At 40.6% G+C, this 15,093-nt stretch overlaps 2 protein-coding genes across 2 annotated transcripts in view; one reads left to right on the plus strand and one right to left on the minus strand.

Annotated features, from left to right (window-relative positions):
• Positions 1-587: 587 nt before the first annotated feature.
• On the plus strand, positions 588-2,293 carry Ct47c1 (cancer/testis antigen family 47 member C1). Its single transcript, XM_047535298.1, has 2 exons — positions 588-1,296; positions 2,121-2,293. Exons 1-2 carry the CDS (start codon positions 588-590, stop codon positions 2,291-2,293), a joined length of 882 nt encoding a protein of 293 aa, XP_047391254.1.
• Positions 2,294-9,735: 7,442 nt separating this feature from the next.
• Positions 9,736-15,093, minus strand: part of Kiaa1210 (KIAA1210 ortholog) — a 50,329-nt gene continuing 44,971 nt past the window's right edge. Inside the window, exons 10-12 of the mRNA XM_047535299.1 lie at positions 14,098-14,255; positions 11,409-11,514; positions 9,736-9,929 (exon numbers count right to left, since the gene is read on the minus strand). Of these exons, the coding sequence (XP_047391255.1) occupies positions 9,736-9,929; positions 11,409-11,514; positions 14,098-14,255 (458 nt within the window). The remainder of the gene's footprint in view (positions 9,930-11,408; positions 11,515-14,097; positions 14,256-15,093) is intronic.

Here is a 15,093-nt window from a genome sequence, read left to right on the forward strand (position 1 = left end):
ATGTTTACTCTCTGCCTTTGACAGAGTAAGTTTCCCCAACTCAAGGTGCCTTCAAGTAAGATCATTACACTTTCGCCAATAATAATCAAATCAAAATAAACAGTACTGGCATGGGCCTAAGGGTTTGCCTTCGTTACTAAGGCTCCAAAAATAAAGGTAGGTGATTCTCAATAGTCCTAGAACCTAAGGGCCTTGATCATTCATTGGATGTGGGGCACGTCAATCTTCACTTTTCAGCAAATGAGCTTAGAGCTTGTTATGAAGGGACACAGCCCCCTGTTGACCCTTCTGACCCGTCCTGTCCCCTGTCTCTCGAAATTTTTCGTTTCTAGTGGGGGTCTTCTGAGGTTCAAACTTAGCAGACAGCTCCTGGAACCTGGGATTGTCTCCCTGCCCTTTGTTTAGTGGAGCCTCTTTAGGCACCACTGTAGATTGTCCCCTCAGTGGGCGGGTCATCCACGCTCCCCTCCCCTCAGATTCCACTGCCAACCACCTTCCCTCAACGGCAGCCAGTCAGGCCGTTACCATCTTCACTGTCCTCATTACCCCAGTTCGATTGCAGCCCAGTTGAGGTACCGACTGGTGTCATGTCTACCACAGGGGATCGAGACCCAACCCAAGAGGGCCCAGATGGAGAGTGGATCGGGGCGGCTGGAGTGGGTGAAGAAATGGGCCTCGATTTGGGCCCAGACGAGGGAGACCTGGTACCTGAGGCCATGGAAACCGAGATAGCGGGGCCTGAGTTTGTGGAGATCCTGGAGCCCGAGGGAGGCCCTGAGGAGGAAGAGGGTGCTCCGGCCCTAGTCCTGGCCAGAGCCCCGGACGGCGGGAATGAAGAGGAAGACTCGGACATTGGGCCGGCAGAGGAGGGGGGAGAGGACCTGGCGGAGAACCAGGAGATCCTCATAGATGCCCGTCAGTTCCCCATGGTTGGCTTCCGGTTCATGTTCCTGGATCTTGTCCACTCGCTTCTGCACCGCATCTATTACAACGACCACATCCTGATCCGGCCCTACCGTGGCCCTGTGATGGTTCGATCCCGCTCGCCACTGCCGGACGGCTCAGGCGAGCTCCCAGTGCTCCATGTACCCCAGAGGCCGAATATGAGGGGCCAGTCCCAGGAGGGCCAAGATGAGGGCCTTCGCCTGGGCCTAGACTTGCCTGAGGTAGCCACCTCGGTCCTGGAGTTCCAGGAGCCAACAGACATCGCTGAGGCAGTTCAAGATTCTGTGGAGCAGACAGAGACAGTGGCAGAGGAGGCAGAGGAGATGATAGAACAGGCCACAGAAATAAGAGGTGAGGAATGGGTGGTGGGGCAGCTGCATAGGCACTTGTTTGTGGGTGGTGGCAGGGAGCCAGGATGTGTGCTGGCATAGGGAAGTGGCAAGGCCCAGGCCTCGGGTGAGAAAGTGGTGGGTCCTGACCTCCTCCAAATTAAGACTGAATGTGCTGTTTAGAAGCCCGATTCAAAGCAACCTTTACGGTTTTGAGGAAACGTGCTGCCCTCTACCAACCTGTGTTTAATAAGAGCTGAGATTATCAATGCAATTTGTGAGCCAACAGATGAACGTCAGTGGGAAATAAGGTGTTCAGGAGGAAACGAAGGAAACCTGAAGGAAAAGAACAAAGGGTGCACCTCCTCTTCGGTTCATGGCTTTTAAAAGTGAAAAGGATCTTAGAAAGTTGACCCCTAGAAATGATTTGGGAGCACTTGGTACAAAGGACATATTCTGGGGTTGAGGAAACAATTGGCTTCACTGCAGAATTTGTCTGTGACACAAACAAATATTTTCCCAACAAAGGTCTGACCAAAACATTGAAAATGCAAACTGACCCAATGATTTGGTCCTTTCTTCCCCAAAGGAGAAGTGATCAGCAGCATTAGGTGGGAGATTTCCTGGGAGGAGGGGAACATGTCACTGTGGAAATGATCAAGCAGCAGAAATATGAGGGCCACGGGAGGGTGATGCCAACCAGCAGGAAGGTGCCCAGCCATGTTTTCTTAGCTGCTTCTATCCTGCTGTTTCATTGGGAGAGGACAGATGTTGCTGCTGGGTATGAACAGGGCTGGTTTTTCCATGAGTATCTGATCCCACTGTTTGTATTATTCTTCACTAAAGAAATAACTAAATATCAGTATGGTAACTGGACTGAAGAGGAAGAACATGTCAGAGGTGAAGAAGAGAAAGAAGCAGAGGAAGAAAAAGAGAAGGAAAATGAAGAACAAGAAGGACCTGAAAGGGATCCAGATCCAGTGGATGGTAACCCTGAAAACCCAGGTATCTGTGTATAGCTTTGGGTATCACTCAACAATTCTGGCATTTATCTGCTACTGACATCTTTATGTTTTTTAATTCTAGGAAATCGAGAAAAAGTTTACTTAAAATCACATTAAAATTTGATTTAGCCTACTTTGAATGTTACTAGAATACTCATGTACCTAGTAGTATAAAGTAAACCATATTGTGATATATACTTCACAGTTACTCATATGTTCTTATGAGGTTTTTTGTTCTCTGGCAGCAGCTAAAGTGGCTGGGCCAGGCACTAGTGAGGTCTTTATTACTTGGCTATTGAATTGGAGTCTCCTGTTCTATCAGGCAATGCCTTATAGAATATGACTATTAACAAGTAGCAAAAGTTAGGAATTTCAAGTAGGACCACATTTAATGGTTAATATCTATATATTTGTTTAGTTGTTGAATTTTGTATTTTATGTTAGTCAGAAGAAAGAAACTTGGTTATAGTACGATTATTTATCACTGAGATGGTAAGTCTTAAGCTATATTTTATCTTTGAGCATGTTAAATTATCAATATTTTTCTTTTCTTTTTTGCATTTCACAGTTGTGTATTTCACAACAGCCTCTTTCTCATATGGTAGATGTGAAAACTAAGGGTCTGGGAGGGTAAAGGAGTATCATTTGGGGAATGAGCACAGGATTTTAAAGCCTGAGAGATTCATTTATATGACAGAATGGCCTTTCAGGTAAAACAAACAAACAAAACACACACACACACCAAGAATGGCTGGTGTTTGGCAAGAGGGATACAAGGTTGGTGTGATCACATAATTGATGCCCTCAGTTGCATGAGTACCCTGATACCCAAGGGTTTGAGTTACCAGAGGAAAATGTGCTGTTCTGTACTTATTGAGATACAGGACAAATGCAGTAGGCATATGTAGAGCCTATTTTCTTAGATATAGAAAGCAATTAATATTGTATAATTGTTTTTTTCTCTCATTGTATTCATAGTTTGAAATAGAAAAGGATGAAAAAGGAAGAAAGAATCTGATCTTCACTCTTTTTATATGTTTACTTTTCAGAAGTCCAAGACAATTTTATCAATATAGATTTCATTCCAAAGTTCATCACCTCAAGAGTGATATCCAATTTTACCTGACTTTTCTATTTATTTATTACACTATTCTATTTGTTTATTAAGTTTTAGTGGAATTTATTCAAGTGAACAAATTAATTTGCTTTCAATGACTAAGTTGAAATATAGGTATATTTTTAAAAAGGTAACACTCAAATCTATTTTACCTCTTTTATCTTCATTTGAAATGGATCACATTCTACCACTTGGTAAACTAATGAAGTCTTTTATAGCAGACTAAACAATTAAAATGTAAGTTTAAAACTGTTTTATAAGGAAAGAGATTGAGGTCAAAGCTTTAGTTAAAACTATACTATTCATTTTATTAGTCACTTAGCCATGTGTGGCCCTGAAATGTGATTAGTCTGATACCCAAGGGTTTGAGTTACCAGAGGAAAATGTGCTGTGTGTGTAGAATAAGTCTAACATAATTCTATGTATTCACATGAGAAAAACCTAAATGAATCTCACCATTGAATACACCCAAAAGAATGGGATTCTAATTGTAATAAGATATATCCCATGTGTGTACAATTTGATCAAAATGTATTATCTTGTATACCTAAGAAGAACCAATAAAAAAAGAAACATCACCTGACTCTTTGAAGTTTGTCCAAAGTGTTTTAGTAGTTCATGGATCCAGGTGTTCATGGAGTAATAGAAGCTCATAAGGGGTTACAAGGGTTCTAAATTTGTTTGAGCCTAGGAAACAAGGTTGTGATGACTGAAATTCCCTCACATGTGAATTCTCCTGTTATAGAAAAGTAGTAAACATAAAAAGGTGTAAAAGAGTATAAAAACAAAGTAATTTATTCAAGATTCTTTGTCCATGTTGTTGATTTCATCTGTATCTCTCAATGCCAATTCATTTTCTCAATAAATCTTAATAAAATATACTTCTTTCAAGCCATCAAAAAAAGATGTACTTTGTGAAAAACAATGTAAACTATCTCAATAATAACTAATGACATGTTGAAATGATATTTGGTTAAACAAAATACAATATTAAAATGATGTTCATCAGTTTCTTTAAAAATTTTTAATGTGGCTACTAGAACATGGATAGAGTTATATGTGTATTGGATAGTGCTGCTCTAGAGCATGGTTTTAAAGGAAACTTCACTGGTGGCTGGAGTTGTCTAGAGGTCACATGTTGCTGCTGAGGTTGGGTCCAGACTTTGATTTGGAGTGGTGGCTAAGTGTAGTCTCTGGACTAGCAGCATCAGCATTACTTATATGCTTGGAAGAAATGCACATTCTCAGGTCACATGCACAATCTCTGAATGAGCAACTCCAGGAGTGGGGACCACCTCTGTGTTTTAACCAGTCCTCCATGGGATTCTGATGTATACCATGATTTGAGAATCACTGGTTTAGAGCAACACGGGAAGCAGATGACACTCACCTAAGATAGGACCAGCCTTAATTCAGGTAAACATTCAGGGATGGCAAGGGCTGAGCTGGGAGGAAACATAGAGGGACAAAGATTGGGAAATGGCAGCAAAAAATGCATAAGGGAAAAAGCTGGTTCCAGAGGGATATAACATGATACCACACATGTGAAATCTTAAAACCATGCAAAATGATCATCATATATTGATTTGTGCATACAAATATCGAGTAGAAAGCATGCATAAGAAGGCAGCATGGTTGGGAAAGATAAACACCTCATTCAGGGTGGGGGTTATCTTCTGGGGCAAGAAAAGAAGGCAGATTTTACTGGGGAGGGCTTTACAGTGGGTGTCAACTCTACTTTAAATGTTGCATTACTTAACCTGGGTGGTTGGTAGATACATGCTTGTGATAATGTTCTATATACCTTTGTATAGGTCTGAAATATAAGTTAATACAAAACGAAATAAATTTTAAAAATGAAAGAAAGAATGGGCTTAATCTCTAGACTCTGTTGAAGTGGAAACAAAAGTGAAGTCATATTTGACCAGAGTAGGGGATCGGAGGGCGGAGAGGGCACGGGAGTTTGAGATTAGATAGCCTCATTTCTGCATTTAGCGTCTTCTCAAGTACTCTCTTGCTAGCACTGATACTTTCTCTCATACTGTGGGAGTATGTCTCAAATTATAACTTTTACTAGCATTACTTTTTAATATAATTTTAGATGTTGATGGACCTTTTTTTTATTACTTATATGTGGTGCTGAGAATTGAACCCAGTGCCTCACACATGCTAGGCAAGTGCTCTACCACTGAGCCACAACCCCAGCTCCACTAGCATTATTTTTAATTGAAGTGAAATTTACATAACCAAATTAATGATTTTAAAGTAAACATTTCAGGTCTGGGGTTGTGGCTCAGTGGTAGAGCGCTTGCCTGGCATGTGTGAAGCACTGGGTTTAATCCTCAGCATCGCATAAAAAAACAAATAACTAAAGATATTATGTCCATCTACAACTAAAAATAAAGCAAGTAAGTAAACATTTCAGTGAGGATTAGTGTATTCATGATTCTATGAATTACCACCTCTATTTAATTCCAAAACATTTTCATCACCCCCAAATCCTCTATCCATTAAGAAGTCACTCTTCATTTCCTGCTGGACCCCAGTCTCTGGCAACCACAAATTTGTTTTCTGCCTCTATGGATTTGCCTATTCTGGACATTTCATATAAATAGCATTTGCATCTGGTTTATTCACTTACCATAATGTTTATAAGGTTCATCTACTTTATAGTATATATCATTTTTTCATTCCTTTTTTGACTGAATAATATTCCATTATATGTACATTCTGCAGTTTGTTAATCCATCCTTATTTTGATGGACATTTGGGTTGTTTCCACCTTTGGGCTATAGTGAACAGTGCTGCTATAATCATTTGCTTCCAAGTATTTATGCAATATTTAAATATGTGTGTATCTACTCCCCTCACCATCTCACCTCCTGCATTGGAAACTTCTGAATGATCAGGACTTTAAAGGGTTTTATTTATCTTCCTGTCCCAAAGTCCTAGACACTGAGTTTTCCACATAGTAGGTGTTCAATTAAAGTCTATTAAACTAAACTTAGCACTTTCATGACCCCTTTTTATTGTCTCCAGGGTTGATATTTTAAAGTGTACTATCATATAGGAGTCCTTATGGCTAGAACTACACAGTGAGACAGAAGCACAGGGCCCCTTATCACCATTACTTGAATTGAAAGGGCAGGATTGTTTTCCATATAGTGTTACTTGAGGGTCTTCAAATTGGTTCTGACTTGTTAGTGTTTGTGTTTCATAAGTTGTTAATATGCTATTGCTCTTAGACTTAGGCAAGAATGATGTATGTGCTGAGCTCCATTCTTTAGAGGACCCACTTTGGCCCTATCATCCATGCCCCTATCTATAGGGCCAGGAACAAGGGTTAGTTCCTTGCTAGGCCATGTTCCAGGAAGCTGGGACCTCTGAATAGTTTCAAGTCTGCTGTCAGGGTCTTTGTGCTCCTCTTGGAGCTGTCCTTGGGAAGTTGATTATTCTATCAGGGTATCTGCTCCCAGAACTAAGGGGTGGCTATATGCCTGGAACAGGGAATGGGGCCTGGTCTTGGAGACAGGCCAGAATCAGGGTCAGGGGAGCAGGAATGGGAAGGAGGATCACACCAATGTGACAGGACTTTGAGGAGTCTGAGAATTTGAAAATCCAATCTGACCCTTCAGGTCATTATTAAGGTACATTTGTCATGTACTATTAGTTGATTTAAACATAGATCCCCAACTGAACTCTTATCTTAACCCAGTTAAACATCTGGTTGGTCAGGCTAAATATCTGGTCTAAAACCCTTTTCCTTCCCTTACTCCAAGCCACACCTTCTTGCCTAAGTACAGTGGCCCCATGTTTCCAAAAATACTGGTTCTAGGAACTCACCTTGCTGTAAGACTTAGAACTAGTCCCTGAGCTAGGCTAAAGGACAACCACCAACCATCATGTCCCTTCCACTCACCCAGCTGCACGCCTCCACCCATCTCTCTCTTTGTTCCCTGGCTAGTCATACACAAAACCTCTTCACTATCAGTACTCCCCAATACAAGTGCCCACCTGGAGCCACTGGCTTGGTCAGGCACACCTGTGTCGAGGCCCTTTTTGTGCAGCACAAGTTCTTAAGAACACTTTACTCCTCTGGCAACCTTCTGGTCTGAGTTGCCAAGATTCTACTTGACTTCCCTCCCCAAGTCACCAACAGACTGAGACAGACTACCAAACAGGCTTTGTTGAATTTATTTGGTTTGCACATATCAAAAATCAAGAAAGTTAAAAGAAGCTGAAATCTTACCAAAATATGCCTTAGGCATTAATAATCCTCAAACTCTTCATTTTAAAACAGAGCTTTGTTAACAGTGGAAAAGAAATTGTTAATAGAGAGTTGTCAGAGTGAGAGTAACGAAATAGAAGTCCATTCAGAAAAGTAAGAAAGAAGGTATAACAGCTACTCTTCCAGGATTACCTGGATACAGGGTATCTACTTTAATAAACTACACTGTTCACTATGGAGACACAAAGGAAATAAATCAAATCAATTGAAAATCTAGCATAGTCAAAAAGGCTAAGCTACAATATCAGGAAAAATAGGTATTTTATAGAGAAAATGCAAAATCCAGCATGTGTTTGTACAGTGTCACCTTATACCACCATCAGCAAAACCCAGCACCAGGTATTTAAGTTAGCTCTTGCATCTCATTACCTCTCTGGACAGTTTTGCATGGGGCAGCACCCCACTAGAGTGTAAAGGTGCAATTAAATTTCTAAGCCTACATTTCTGTTTAAGCACAGTAGCTCCAGTGACAGAGGATGATAGAGTGATTGCTATCCTGAGAAGTTGTTTCTAGGGAAATGAGCTAAGTTTATTGCCCAGGTATCTAAGGGAGCTCCCCCTAAATGTTTGGTGGACTTGGCTGTGGAACAAAGGGAAAGGACATGGATAAGATTTAAGTGCCTTCTGGCGCACCTGGATGAGGCTCTAGGGTGGTCTGCACCTTGGAAAATGAGCCAATTGAAAACTGATTGGGGATCAAGATGCCCACGTCTAAGGAGTAATCCTTAGCCTGGGAGTTTTTAGTGGAGACCATGCCACCAGAGAAGACTCCAGCAGGATGGGAATTGAGCAGTCAAAAATGTGCTGGGCTTGGCACCCTCCCCTCCCTGTGACCTACCCTCTCATCCTGATTCTTCCTTTCCCACTCTGCCTTTTTGCACTCCTTCTTCCTCATGTTGGGGGTGAGCGGATCACTGGGTGGGGGCTCTCTGGCCTAGTAACTTAGGAAGTGCCTGTCCCTAGGAATGAGGGCGGGGAGAGGCTGGTTTCATCACTGGTGGCAGGAAGTTAACTTCTCTGTGGCTTTGTCATGGCGGCATTGCTTTGGACTAAATCTTCATGAAGCAGACTGCTAAGGGGAAGGAATTAAGGCTACATGGAATTCTCCATTATAAGACTGGAGTCAAAGGGGACAGGAGCTCTTTATGGCCCCAGACATGCATTGAAGTAGCAAGATGGTGAGCTCGCCACCTGCCTGATAGAAACAACAGCTTTTGGCATCTGTAGAACATTGAACAGGGACTTAGTGCTTAAGCAACAGGATATGATGATGGGAGGCACATTTACATTTCTGGGCAACTGGAGAGGGTCACAGAGGTGTTGGGACAAGAAGCCAAAAAACAGTGGACTGACCATTTAGTGAGGTAGGATAATTTCCAAGAAGCATTCTGCTCATAGAGACGTGTACACGTCTGCCAGGGCTGCCACAGATTGAGATGGGGCCTGTGCAAACAGGGAGCTCTGTGTAAGTGCTCTGTGTTACTGACACCCAAACTGAAAGCACTGGGGGCCCCCAGGGACATGTGGAAGGTGTTTCAAGAAGTAGTGGGCTGATTGGAAGACTGGCCTTTGCAAAATTTTTCTTGGAGACTCAAACTTTCCACTTCCACCAACCAAGTAATTCAGCATTTGTACAGGCTCATAAAACCTAAAAGCCAACCCCTGGCTCAAATCATCTCAGTATTTCCATTAGGATTACTTTATTTGGTTGAGGAAAACAAACACCTTTTAATTGCTCCAACAAAATGTTTATATTTTCTTCCTTCTAAGGCATATTCTCCAAAGTTAAATATTTCACAATTCTACAGCAGTGCAAAGATTTCTCCATAGTTTTATAGAGGAAATGCTGGGTTTCTGGATGCTGGCAGTGACTGTACTGAAAGTTAGGCATTAATGGCATTTATTTCATTCAAATAGTTAAAAGTTTTAACTCCCATTTCTACGGCTCTTTTGCTTAATAAAAATGGTCATAGTAAAGAAATTACTAAACAGAATTACTATAGCTATTTGGCAATTATCATTTAAAATACTGATGCTCCATGCAGGAGCTATTTATTGCATGATCTCTGCTATTTGGCTCCATGCTTTGGCTTTCTTCTTGGCCATGGAGAACCAGACAGGCTCAACCGGCTCCACAGGGTTAACAGGCTCAAATGACTGTTCGAGCCCAGCTGGAAGACTTGAAGATCGTTTGGTTTCTTTATCGGTGGCAGGCATGCGAAGCATCTTCTGATCTTCAAAAGCAACTGGAACCACAGCAAATAATACACAAGCAGTAAGAATTCCCAGAGATGTTGATATACGTTTATAACATGAAATAAAACGTTTCATGTTTTCAGATTTCCTCTGACCCCCTTTCTCTTAGTACTTTCCTACTCCTGCTCCCTTCCATGTCAGGCTTCTTAAAGTCAGTGCATGACTTTGTGATGTCAGAGGAGTAAAATCAACATGGCTATGGCCACAAGGGCCTGGCCATGGAAAGGCTTGAGAAGTAATTCTTGCAGTTCTTACTGCCAATTTTGGGGTAGTTATTACTGGCTCGTCTTACACTTTTGAATTGAGATCAGAAGAGAAACATATCTGTTGGGTTTTTTTTTTTTATTTCAAATCAGGTAGTGGTTTTTTGTTTGCTTGTTTTTGTTTTTTCCCAATCCACAACGCGTGAAATTAAATCATTGGTGACTCAATAGCTCCATCCAATAAAAGTCAATATTAAACAATGTTGTACCAACCACCCCATCCTGGTTGAGCAAACTATCTCCCTATTCCCCAGTTCTACTCCCTCCCTCATCCTCTGATTCATTGACTCAGTAATGTAGACTCAACCAGTATTTCTCAATCTTGAAGGCACATTAGAATCTCCTAAGGCTCTTTTAAAAATACCAGTGCCCATGTCATTTTTTGAACCCACCTCATTAGATTAAGCCAGGACCATCTAATTTTTGAAAAGCTTACCAGGTGATCAGGTGATTCTAATGCTCAGGGAGAGTTGAGAACAACTTGACAGTAGTATAGTGCCCACAAAGCAATAAGCAGGTCAACTGCTGCTATTTCATGGCTAAAATAATGGGTTCCTGAATTCCTAGACTAATTTCTTCAAGAAGGGGATTAAGGGAGAGGGCAAAGATGGTTCCATTTAAATCCATCCTCCCCTCCTACTCCTGCTGGAAAAATCCCTCTGACACAAAACTCCTACTGTTGAGATCACATTATTATATCACATCACAGTGTTTTTTCAGCAGTTAAAATTTTCCCACTTCTCACATCCCTGCTCAGAATACAGAGGGACTAAAACAAGTCTTTTAAATAGTTAAAAATGATTCAATAACATTGGGTCTTTATAGTGAATTATTTTCAACAGCTTCATGGGAGATATAGCAGGTGATAAAACATGGCTTTGCCATGAATTGGTAAGTGACTCGGTACTTTTCTCTTGCACAACTGAGCCACAAGAATGTTTTAGTGAGTGATGACAGTTTTGGGCCTCCACAGCTTCTTCAGTGAGATGATAGACTGGGAGACCTTCTGAAAGTTACACACTGGATTTAATGTTAGTCATAATAAATGAATTTTCCTAAAGCAAGTTAATATCTGTATCTTCTTATGGAAGAGTCATGACACTGATTTAGGGAATAAGAGACATATATTAACTGAGCTTGCAATTGCAAAATTTCACAACATTCGTCCAGAGCATGATTTTGTGGGGTCAGGATATGTGCTTTTACCTGATTTGGCAGGCTTAGGTGGCTTCACCAGGGGCATCTTCTCCTGTATATGGAGAGTGGAAGTCAAAATCTTTCTTAGTTGGCTTTCATTTGTAGGGCCAACTCCCTTTAATATAAAAATGAAAACAGAAAGCTTATAAATCCTGACCAAAAAAAAAAAAAAAAAAACAAAACCCCAGCAAATTATTTATTCAGAAAATCATATGGAGCAATATTAATTTTTTTTGGTTCCAGGGATTGAACCCAGGGATGCCTGACCTTGACCACTGAGCCATATCCCCAGCCCTTTTTGTGTTTTATTTAGACGGGGGTATCACTAAGTTGCTGAGACTGGATTTGAACTTGTGATTCTCCTGCCTCAGTCTCCCAAGTCTCTCGGATTACAGGTGCATGCCACCACTCCTGGCCATACAGTGCAAGTTCTATACTGGGCAGTATGAGTTCAACAGAATTCAAAAAAAGAGAGATTATATAATATATCTATATAGACATATAAGAAAAGAAATAGCACTGAGCCCTTTCATTTGGAATTTTTGTTGACAAAACCTAAGCTGGCTGATGTTTACCACCTTTCAGACCTGGAAGAAAAGGTTGTCTGATTATACAAATAGTGTAAACAGAAAAACATGATAATTATTTAACTTGGGAGCAACCTTTTCCCCAGCACTTAATAGCAAGCCAGCAGAATGTGATGGTTAAAAATGAATCTGATCAATTCATTGAAGTGAGTTTCATAGGATTTCTGCTTTTCAAAACTTCCTGACATGACTAGGGCACTTCTTTCATTAGAAAGTGTTGTGACTGTAGGTCTTTTTTAAATTTTCAAACTAACCTTTCCACAATAGGCGTAAATTAATGAGTTTATACATACGAGATTTCACCCTGACAAAAGGTTTTATGTGATACTCCTCCCATAGAAACACAAGTGATAAGGAAATACCTTTTAAAAAAATTAGTTTTTCACATGATCCTTCAACAAAATTAGTAAGTACTTAAATGCATAGGAATTGGTGAGTGCCATGGTGTACACCTATAATACCAGTGACTCTGGAGGCTGAGGCAAAAGAATCGAAAGTTTAAAGCCAGCCTCAGCAACTTAGTGAGAACCAGTCTGAAAATTTTAAACTAAAAATAAAAAGGGCTGGGAATGTAGCTCAGTGGTAAAATGCCCCTGGGTTCAAACCCCAGAATAAAAAAACAAAAAAGCATAGGACTTGAGATATTTTTGATATGTTAATTTGATACGGTTTCTTGAGTCAGTTTTGAGCAGTTTTTATAAGAGCAAGTTTTATGAGCAAGGCATCATCCCATCATCCCTGATCCACATGTGGTACTGTTAACTTAGTTCATTGCATAACATTTTTCTAGCCTACAAGTAGGTATCACACCAAACCAAATCAATACATAGAAATCCAAATGCTTGAACACATAAAGGTGAATTGTTATCTACAGATATGGAAAGATGCCCAGAAATGAAATGTTCAAGAAAAAGTAGTACAGTAATCCCCCTTTATTCATGGTTTCACCTTCTATAGTTTCATTTACCTGTGGTCAACGACAGTCCAAAACTATTAAATTGAAATCTTCAGAAATTTACAAGTTTTAAATTGGTTGCTTTTTTCAGTAACATGATAAAGGCTCAGGACATCTCACTCCCACTGGGATGTAAATCGTCCCTTTTTCCGGCTTATCCACATTGTATATGCTAACTGCCTGTTAGTCACTCAGTAGCTATCTTAATTATCAGATTAACTGTCATGATATCACAGTGTGTTCATAGAACCCTTATTTTACCTAATAATGGCCGCAACTTGCAAACAGTAATGATGCTAGCAATTCAGATATTCCAAAGAGAAGGTGAAAACTGCTTCCCTTCAGTGAACAGGCAAAAATTCTTGACTTAATAAGAAAATTTAAAAAATCATGTACTGAGATTGCTTAGATCTATGGTAAGGATCAGACTTCCATCTGTAAAATTGTGAAGGAGGAATAAGAAATTCATGCTCCTTTTGCTGTTGCTCCTCAAACTGCAAATGTTAGGGCTACAGTGCATGACAAGTGCTCAGTTAAGATGAAAAAGACACTAAATTATGGGATTCAGTACTATATATGGTTTCAGGCATCCACTGGGGATCTTGTAATCCCCTGCAGTTAAGCGGGGACAAGTGTATTTATAGTTTGATTCCCATTGATAAAAATGCATGTACATATTTATAGGCATAAAATATATGTAAGGAGAGATACTCAACTTTTGCCCGGTGTTTACCTTTGTGGGTTTTTTCCCTATTGTTTTTGTTTTTTTCTATTTACTCCTTATTTTTCAACCAATTTCATGGAATCCTACTCTAGAATATTTAGGACAGGATTTGATTTATTCATTACTTTTTAAAATTCATTTTTATGTGACACTAAGGATTGAACCCAGTGCCTCACACATGCTAGGCAAGTGCTCTGCCACTGAGCTACAGCCCCAGCCCTATTCATTACTTTCGACAAACCCTTTAAATGCATCAAGGAGGTCACATTTGTACAAGTAGAAAGCAAGTCTTTTCCCCTGCAGAGTCCTCCTGCCTTGATAAATACTCCCAAAGACAAGGGGCCTGCATGACTGACAAAGTTCTCAATGCAAACTTTTTCAGTGACTCCAGAAACCCTTTTGGAGTGTTTTCCGAGCTGCCTCACATCCTACCCCATATCTAGGATCCTTGGTCTCATCCTTGGCTCCAGTTCTACTTGTGGATTTGGACTCTTTTACAGGAACATAGACCTGGGAGCCCCTCTGTCTCTGCTTTGTCATGGATATCCAAACTGACTCTGTGATGGCACAATCTGACTGCTGAGGTTTTCCTGTGAAAGAAATGAAAGGTATTAGAACTGAAGCAAGGCAGGCACAATGATGTCCTAAGTGGGATTTGTGTTAATTACCAAATGAAAACAAACAGGTGTCAAGTAGAGAAGGATCCCTTTCTTTTGTGCCCTCCTTACAAAGCAGGAGTCCCTTGAGTAGTTAAGAAGCTTTACTTAAAAGTGAGCATACTGTCCCCTTACTGGACCCTTTCCTTCCTTTGTCCATCCTTCTTCCCATCCCCAAATCGGGGCAGGGCAATTGTTTCAGGTGGACTGGGGAAATTCCTAAAAGGCCATAGGCTCAGGCTATTGATGTCATTCCTCTAACTCCAAGGAAAATCTTTGAATTTGCTACTCGACAGTCCCTCATGCAAGTGTGTGGTTACATAGGTGTGGTCAGAGGATTATACCAGACTATGTGTGGGTGGGAGTGATGGTAGAAATATTTTGGGAGAGAGTAGTGCTCACAAGATCACCTAGCTCTGGATTCTTAGACATTTCAGGCGAACGAAGAAGCTGTGGAAATACAAATATTTACAGTAAAATACAATTTCAGACTGCGAGTCTGAACATTGTGCTATTCTTGAATTGGCTCTGAAAAGTCTACATGGTAGATTTTGAGGGGTGTAATACATCTAAAAGTATTTTGAGAAAAGCAAATAATTCCATCCAAAAGTATGGTGTACACAGGGTGGTGAGATGAAATGGGGAGATGATTATGGTCTGTTACAGAATGTGGGTAGATATCCAGACCAGTGCCCCCTTGGGAAGGGGAAGATTCAAAATGAACTACTTCCAAGTCTATTCATCTAGATTGAGGCATTACCCTACATCCACA

The sequence above is a fragment of the Sciurus carolinensis genome, chromosome X, assembly GCF_902686445.1.
Source record: "Sciurus carolinensis chromosome X, mSciCar1.2, whole genome shotgun sequence".
Lineage (NCBI taxonomy): Eukaryota > Metazoa > Chordata > Mammalia > Rodentia > Sciuridae > Sciurus > Sciurus carolinensis.